The sequence below is a fragment of the Citrus sinensis genome, chromosome 4 (genome assembly GCF_022201045.2).
Source record: "Citrus sinensis cultivar Valencia sweet orange chromosome 4, DVS_A1.0, whole genome shotgun sequence".
Taxonomy (NCBI): domain Eukaryota; kingdom Viridiplantae; phylum Streptophyta; class Magnoliopsida; order Sapindales; family Rutaceae; genus Citrus; species Citrus sinensis.
Window position 1 is genome coordinate 3,911,842 of NC_068559.1, and position 7,933 is coordinate 3,919,774.

At 33.5% G+C, this 7,933-nt stretch overlaps 2 protein-coding genes across 2 annotated transcripts; both read left to right on the plus strand.

The window, feature by feature from the left end:
- The first annotated feature begins 872 nt into the window (after positions 1-872).
- Positions 873-4,685, plus strand: LOC102607086 (serine carboxypeptidase-like 27). Its single transcript, XM_006485814.3, has 9 exons — positions 873-1,326; positions 1,539-1,634; positions 1,756-1,848; positions 2,686-2,771; positions 2,864-3,124; positions 3,439-3,566; positions 3,684-3,779; positions 4,074-4,182; positions 4,377-4,685. Exons 1-9 carry the CDS (start codon positions 942-944, stop codon positions 4,527-4,529), a joined length of 1,407 nt encoding a protein of 468 aa, XP_006485877.1. The 5' UTR covers positions 873-941; the 3' UTR covers positions 4,530-4,685.
- Positions 4,686-5,928: 1,243 nt separating this feature from the next.
- On the plus strand, positions 5,929-7,933 carry LOC102606795 (tetraspanin-6). Its single transcript, XM_006485813.4, has 3 exons — positions 5,929-6,667; positions 6,812-7,125; positions 7,645-7,933. Exons 1-3 carry the CDS (start codon positions 6,176-6,178, stop codon positions 7,682-7,684), a joined length of 846 nt encoding a protein of 281 aa, XP_006485876.1. The 5' UTR covers positions 5,929-6,175; the 3' UTR covers positions 7,685-7,933.

Sequence of the window (7,933 nt, forward strand, 5' to 3'; positions counted from 1 at the left end):
TTAGTTTTGATTTGGGATAAGCAGAAACTTTTGAGATGGTCTCATAGTATTTTTTTAATATTTTATATTTTTCCTTTAATCGCAATTAGTAGTGATATTTTTATCACGTTTTTTCCCTAACTTAAGTATGTTTATCGTTTGCAAAAATGTTTTGCCTCCTTGGTGTCTTATCCAAACCTTTGAAAAAAAAAAAGAATTCATTTAATAACTTAGTAGTAAATTATCTCTCGTTTTATTAATATGGGTGAGATTTTAAATTTTTTTAATAATCAAGTATAGTAGGCGTTGATGTTCTATTAAATATTTAAATGTAGGCCTTAAAAAAACAAAATGGTGCTGATTTAGAGGTTTTTGGACTTAGAAATATAATTTTCACAATTAGCAATTATATCTTCTTTCGCTACAATAAGAGAAATCTCCTTCAACACTCACAAAATCAAAGGAGTTAAACCACCAACCGCCCCACTAAATGAACTTTCACAAGATGGACATAATAATTTGTGCTACAACTAACATGAGTAGACTTGTATTCATGATATTATTAATTACATGAGATTTAGTTTTGATCTTTACTCTTAAAAATTAATTTTTAATTATACTACCCACTACCTTCATCATCTAAGTCAAGCACTAAAATCCTAAATTATGTGAAATATAATTCTATATACTTGCATCTAACTCAAGAAGAAAATGAAGTAAAACAATGAGATTAATTGACATTGGACTTATTTTTATAAATATAACAATGCTTTCATATCATCTAAAAAATATTCCATCATTTATAACAAATCATTGACCCTCAAGTTGTAAAACCACGTGGGCAACAATTTACTTAATTAAAGTCAATGCTAACATGCTTTGCATCCAATTAAATCATTCACAATTCACTAGATAGATCAAGGGCACTCTCAAAAGAAGCAACCATATTTACATTATTGAAAATGGGAAAGCAAAATAAGGGCTTGTTCAGCTCTTTGCTCTGTGTTTTGGGGCTCGCTATTGTGTTGTTCCCATCTCCAGTTTCTGCAATTTTCAAAGAGCAGGAGAAGGATAGGATCATCAAGCTACCAGGGCAGCCACCAAATGTGAACTTCTCGCAGTACTCTGGCTACATTACCGTGGATCGGAAAGCGGGCCGGGCCTTGTTTTATTGGCTGGTTGAGGCCCCGGTAGATAGACAGCCAGCGTCAAAGCCTCTGGTCCTGTGGCTCAACGGTGGGCCAGGGTGCTCCTCCGTGGCATATGGGGCCTCTGAGGAGGTTGGGCCCTTTCGGGTACGGCGGGACGGGAAAAGACTGAAATTGAATCCCTATGCTTGGAATAGAGGTGAGAATTGAGTCATATTTTATTAAAAACTTATCTTAATTATGATTCTCTTGTTCAAAAAACAGTATTTTTATATTCATATGAATAAGAATGCATTATTTATATGCCGCTTATATGGGTGGAGAGAGGAGATTGGGTTGGCATTAACTTAAACATTTAACAAGAAAAAAGTTACATGTTAATTATAAGATGATTTATTTCACATATTGTAGAGGCTAATATACTGTTCCTGGATTCGCCGGCCGGCGTCGGGTTTTCCTATACAAAGACTAGAGAAGATATATACACGGTTGGCGACAAAAGGACAGGTCAGTTTCTTTTGCATCATTACGGAGAAGGTTATGTACACACACACAACATTATTGCTGTAATTGTCAAAAGTTGGTTATCTAACTATTAACAAAATCTTGAATGTATCTTTGAAAGCAGGTAAAGATGCTTACACATTTCTCGTCAACTGGTTTGTGAGATTCCCTCAGTACAAGCATAGGCCTTTCTACCTTGCTGGTGAAAGTTATGCAGGTTTAATTTTTCAACCATCTCTCACATCTTTGACAAAATTTAATCATGTGCTTTTCTTTATTGGTATTCGGTAGTGCTTTTATAGGGTATAACTGTATAAGTGCTTTAAATTAAAGCATTTTATATGTTAAAGCTCTTGAAGGACTTATGGTAAAAATGAATAAAGTGATATCTAGAGTCTGTTTTGAATAGAGGTGCTGTATCTTTTAAGTTACAGCTACTGTGGAAAAAAAAAACTATAATCATGAAATAAATATTAATAGTATATAGTAAATATAATTTTTTAATAATAATTTTAACAAAATTATTAAAGATATAATATATTTTTCATCATACAAGTGAAAAATCATATCAAGATAACTTCCAAGATACAGCAGTTAGTGCTTACCAAACACTTTAGTATTGTAACTTTTAAACTACGGTTGTCCAACCTCAATCTCAAACACACCCCTAGACTCATGAAGTTCGTTTTAATATATTGGCAGACTTCTAATTTTCTAAGAATGAACAAATAAAACCCTTCTAATCTGGACTGTTGTGGTTAACGTTGCGTGTATAAGTAGTTTCTCCCTTACTACATTTACAAGACTGACCTCGCATCTACTTGGATCTAAAAAAATTGAGTATCGATAGTATGTTCAACTCTTTAAATTTATGAAAAACATAAAAGGAACTAAGGGATTCTGTATGTTCATTCTTTAAACAATGAGAGTTTATCATTATATTTGAACAATCTTTATAGATCTGAGTGTCTTTTTCCTTTAAAATAAAACAACCATACCTTGTTGGACTACTTTCAAAATGCTAAATAAGCTTTCACTTTTGCATATTTTTTAGGCCATTATATTCCTGAACTATGTCAAGTTATTGTCCGAGGCAATAAAGGTGTCAAAAATCCTATAATTAACTTCAAAGGTTTCTTGGTAAGTAAAATATTTAGAATTAAATCAACATGTATGCTGATTACAAATTAAAATCACTTCAATTCCGCTGACAATTTTAAATTTTGGTGCAGCTGGGGAATCCATTAATAGATGATTATTTTGATAACATAGGCACACATGAATATTGGTGGAACCATGGGTTAATTTCTGACTCAACATACCAAGATTTGAAGAAATTTTGTCCACACGAGACATTCCTCTTCCCAAAAAATGAATGTGAAAGTGCTCTCTCCCGAGCTTATTCAGAATTTGCAGATGTCAATCCTTATAGCATTTACAGCTCCCCTTGCTTTGAATCTGGCACTCTCAAACGCAATTTACAGCTTCCCCTGGTAAAATATCGGCACACATTATATGTCAACTGTTAACGCTAGTGTTATCAAGTCTGAAATTTGATTGATTGGTCACACGTTGTCACATATTGATACGATGTGGTGGGTCGTAATTAATATGTCGGATATAGGCTTTGTTCCATTTCAGGAGATTTTGTTAGTTGAATCAATTAGTACTCACGCATATATAACCCTTTTGAAAGTAGTACTTAGCAAACTTTAATACTTAACGAACTTTAGTTAATGTATCATCGAATTTCAAAAAACAAAAATGTATCATCTAACGAAATTGTGTCACATTTGTTGCAATTCAGCCATGGAAATTCAGAGGGGTGGATGAATGCGTTGTTAAGTACACAAAAGTGTACATGAATCGTTTGGATGTTCAAAAGGCTCTTCATGCAGATGTTTCTCTGATTAATCATCCTTGGGCATCTTGCAGGTTCGGATTTCTAATAAATTGTAAATGTATTTTTTTCTTCTTGTTCTTCAATTATATTGCAAATCCTAACTATTGATTCCATGAATGTTAATTCACTTCCATCTTACCATTTTGCAGCTCTGTCATTAGAGGCAAGTGGTCTGACTCTCCAAAATCCATGCTTCCTATTTTCAAAGAACTTATAGCAGCTGGAATTAGAATCTGGGTGTATAGGTATCTAATTTTTTGTTTTTTTCAAATCCATAATATACAAAATAAGTCAAATAATTAATTTTCAGGTGTTTGTTTTGGTGCTTAATTATCTGTAATGATTAGAAAAGAATTACTGTACATATATAGTGTGCCCCTTTAATTAATTATGGGTTTGGGTTTACAATTTACATTAATTTTTCTTTCTTTATAGAAAATATCGGAGTAATTGTGTATTATATTTGAGGTAAAAACTAATTATGAGAAGTCATTCGGCAAAAAATTAATTAGGAGAAGTTATTAAACTTTTAAATGCAGTGGTGACACAGATGCCATTTTGCCGCTGACTGCAACTCGATATTCCATCGGTTCCCTAAAGCTTGAAACCAATATCAGCTGGTATGCTTGGTTGGATGATCACTTTCAGGTTAGTGACTATATATCTTCTTGGTAATTCAAAATTTATTTCGGGGTTCAAGATATGCTTATGAAGTCGGGAAATAAAATAAAATATTTCAATTTTTAAATTAAGTAATTAATTTTAAAAAAAATTAGTATCAATTTTTTTTTTAAATGTTTCAATTGAAGAAAATTTACTGATAAATATTTTATGAACTTAAGGTTGGAGGTTGGAGCCAAGTATACAAGGGGCTGACATATGTGACAGTGAGGGGAGCAGGGCATGAGGTTCCATTGAGCCAACCTCGACTGGCATTGTTATTGTTTAATTACTTTCTCAAGAATAAGCCCCTGCCAGCCACAATGCCTTCGTAAATTTGTTACTTAATTAATTTATTGACCCATTAATTTTGGGAGGTTATTAGGTTGATGATCTTCTGTACGTAATAACATAAGTAATTACTTTTGTTAATGAATCCCACAAAACAAAGGTGCTTTTAGGTCCTTTCCAAGGGGTAATTATATAAAAAAATTAAATTAATATATCCTTGACGTATTTATAAAGGTACTGAAACTCAGTGGAAACGTTCTATTGCATTAAGAAAATTGTTGTATTTATAGTGGAGCCGTAAAGAGAATCAAACAGGGAATTAAACAAAGAATTTAAGAAGATAAGGATGAAAGAATCAAATATATTCTATTCTATAAACTAATCGCCACCAAGGCACCAAAAGATATCCAAATTGCGGTTCTCATTTCTGAATTCTTGCTTCTGATCGTATGCTTTATAATTAAGCTAGCTAGCTAAAAAATGGGGTCCATCTATATACCAAGTAATTATTCGTTTATCAAAATTCTGAAATTACCAAATTGACTAACCAAATGTTCTTTTCTTGCCTTGGAAATTGCATCCGAATTTATGCTTCTCCTATTCTCGACGCTTGTTTGGAAGTTTCCTGATAGTTTCATTGTTTTAGGGTTAAGGCAAGGCTATTCATTCTTGACCCAAAACATGTTTTTATAATCAATTAGTGAGCAGTAGCTGGTATATGAATCTCTGTGTGCTCGATAAAAATTGAATACAAATTTTGCTGGTATAAAAACACTTGATCTTCTTCTTGAAGAAGCATTTAACAAGCACTTCTCTAAAAAGCATTCATCAGGTGCTTTTACGGAAAGTCATTTGTTTTAAAGTGCTTTTGATTGTAATAGTCCTAAATTTATATATCCTTTATCCTTTGTCGATTAGCTAACTATAGACATTGGATAAATGCAGAAACGGCAACCGGTTAAACAGAGATAAGCATCTTTTTACAAATTCTGAAATTAGCAATTAAATTAAATCCGATTAGAGGTGGTAATAGAGAATAATTAGTATAAAAATTATCGATGGTAGCATATATAGTGCGGATACCTAGACCTAGAACAGATTGAATATAGTTTCAAATAATTAGAAGAAAATTAACTGCATTAATACATCCAAGTACTATAACTCATATATAATAATGTGGGAATAGAAGTGGCTTACCATTTAACTATTGGATATATAATTCTCAATTACACCTGTAATTGCTTTGTGTATTTATAATTTAATTAAAGCAAAACATGTTGCCGAGCAAATTCTCTAACAAATTAAGATTCTTAACGATTAAGAAGTGTAATTTAGTCATAATGCATGCATAACTATCAACTAAAGCTTTTGAATGCACCAATAGAGGGAAAGCAAATAGGGCAAAGGGGGATAAACATTTTGAAATTTCTGAAGCTCTCAGGAACTAAAATAAAGAAAAAGTAATGTCACCCATTAAAGTAGAAGAAAAGCTGAAGTAGAGACACTATAACACAAGAAAAGAAGCAACCAAAAAGCAAGATAAAGAGAGACAATAAAACAACTTATTCTAGTATAAGAGCTATAGCAATAGAGAGAGAGAGAGAGAGAGAGAGAGAGAGAGAGAGAGAGAGAGAGAGAGAGAGAGAGAGAGAGAGAGAGAGAGAGTACAGACTTACAGAAATTTTGAATCATGTATCGGTTCAGCAACACAGTCATCGGATTCTTGAACCTCTTTACACTCTTGGCTTCGATTCCGATCATCGGCGCAGGCCTGTGGATGGCAAGGAGCAGCACAACTTGTGAAAGCTTCCTTCAAACTCCTCTTCTAGTGATAGGTTTTGTTGTGCTGATAGTTTCTCTTGCTGGCTTCATTGGTGCATGCTTTAACGTTGCATGGGCACTATGGGTGTACTTAGTAGTCATGTTGTTTCTTATTGCCACCTTGATGGCTTTAACCATTTTTGGGTTTGTGGTTACAAGCCAAGGTGGTGGAGTCCAGGTTCCTGGGAGGGTGTATAAAGAATATCACCTTCAAGATTATTCACCTTGGTTGAGAAACAGGGTTATGGATCCTAATTATTGGAGTACTATTAGAAGCTGCTTGTTGGGTTCAAAAACTTGTGCCAAACTTGCCCTTTGGACTCCTCTTGATTATCTTGAAAGAGATATGACTCCCATACAGGTATTAACATGAATTCAGATTTATTCAGATTATTTCAAAGGTCCATCTCGAAATTAAAAAATGTTTAATTCTGATGAATTTACATGAGGAACTTGATAATTGTTTACTTTTTTTTTTTTTTAATTTTCCCTCCCTTTTGGCCAGTCTGGATGTTGTAAGCCACCAACATCATGCAATTACAATATGCCAACTATGGCACAAGATCCGGATTGCTACCGGTGGAACAATGCACCGACATTGCTTTGCTATGAGTGTGATTCGTGTAAAGCTGGGGTGCTTGAAGATGTGAGAAGGGACTGGCACAAGCTCTCAGTGCTTAACATTGTGATGCTTGTGGTTTTGATTGGGATTTATTCAATTGGGTGTTGTGCTTTTCAAAATACAAGAAGGGCACAAACGGATTACCCGTATGGCGAAAACCAGATGACCAAAGTCCGACCCAGATGGGACTATTATTGGTGAGTCAAATTCTATGAAATTCTCTCCTTGTTTTTGAAAGAAACCAGCCTCTCTCTCTCTCTCTCTCTTTTAATAGTAATTAATTAAGAAAAATAATTGCTTGATTGAATCATAATCACTTTACATATGGTAAAGATAGAAATTGGAATTGTATGATCCTTTCTCAATTCTCAGTGTTTTTGACAATAACCAGTCCACTAAACAGTAGTAATGATAGTAGAAAAATTCCCAAGCTGCTTGCTTGATCAAATTAACAAGTGCTTTTTCAAAAACAACTTTTTGGCACTTTTTTAAAATAAAATTTTCTGTAAAAATCCTGTGCAAAACTTATTCCATTTACCGAGTGAACAAATGTAGTATCTAGTGGACTAGTTCGAACAATCCCAACTTTAATCTAATTCTGACGATTGTATCAACTTTATTTATTTATAGAGAAACCCACATTTTTGGGGGGAGATAATTTAATAACTTCCACTTTTTTTGGCTGAGGCATGCTTCTGATTTTTACTTTATAACAGGTGGAGATGGTGGAAAGACATGAGAGAACGGCTTTGGTGAAGTAAAAGAACCGAGAAAAATTTTATGACTTGATGTGCTCCAAAGATGGGACAGTGCAGTTGGTTTATAGCTATGGCCTCTGGGCATTGCAAGTTTCGAGGCCCTTCTTTTTATTATTATTATTATTTTCTTTTTTACAGTCCTCTTCTTCATGCTTTGCTTTAATTTTCTGTGTACAAATTAATTAAAGATGGATTCTACTTTCTTTCCAGAGATCATAACAGTACTAATTTAGTGTCTTTTTATTTT

Bases quoted from the DNA above. Each gene is read 5' to 3' on its own strand.
- LOC102607086 (XM_006485814.3), top strand. From the start codon at position 942: ATGGGAAAGCAAAATAAGGGCTTGTTCAGCTCTTTGCTCTGTGTTTTG. The intron at 1,327-1,538 runs GTGAGAATTGAG...CACATATTGTAG, and splicing joins TCCCTATGCTTGGAATAGAG to AGGCTAATATACTGTTCCTG. The intron at 1,635-1,755 runs GTCAGTTTCTTT...CTTTGAAAGCAG, and splicing joins GGTTGGCGACAAAAGGACAG to GTAAAGATGCTTACACATTT.
- LOC102606795 (XM_006485813.4), top strand. From the start codon at position 6,176: ATGTATCGGTTCAGCAACACAGTCATCGGATTCTTGAACCTCTTTACA. The intron at 6,668-6,811 runs GTATTAACATGA...CCTTTTGGCCAG, and splicing joins GAGATATGACTCCCATACAG to TCTGGATGTTGTAAGCCACC. The intron at 7,126-7,644 runs GTGAGTCAAATT...ACTTTATAACAG, and splicing joins CCCAGATGGGACTATTATTG to GTGGAGATGGTGGAAAGACA.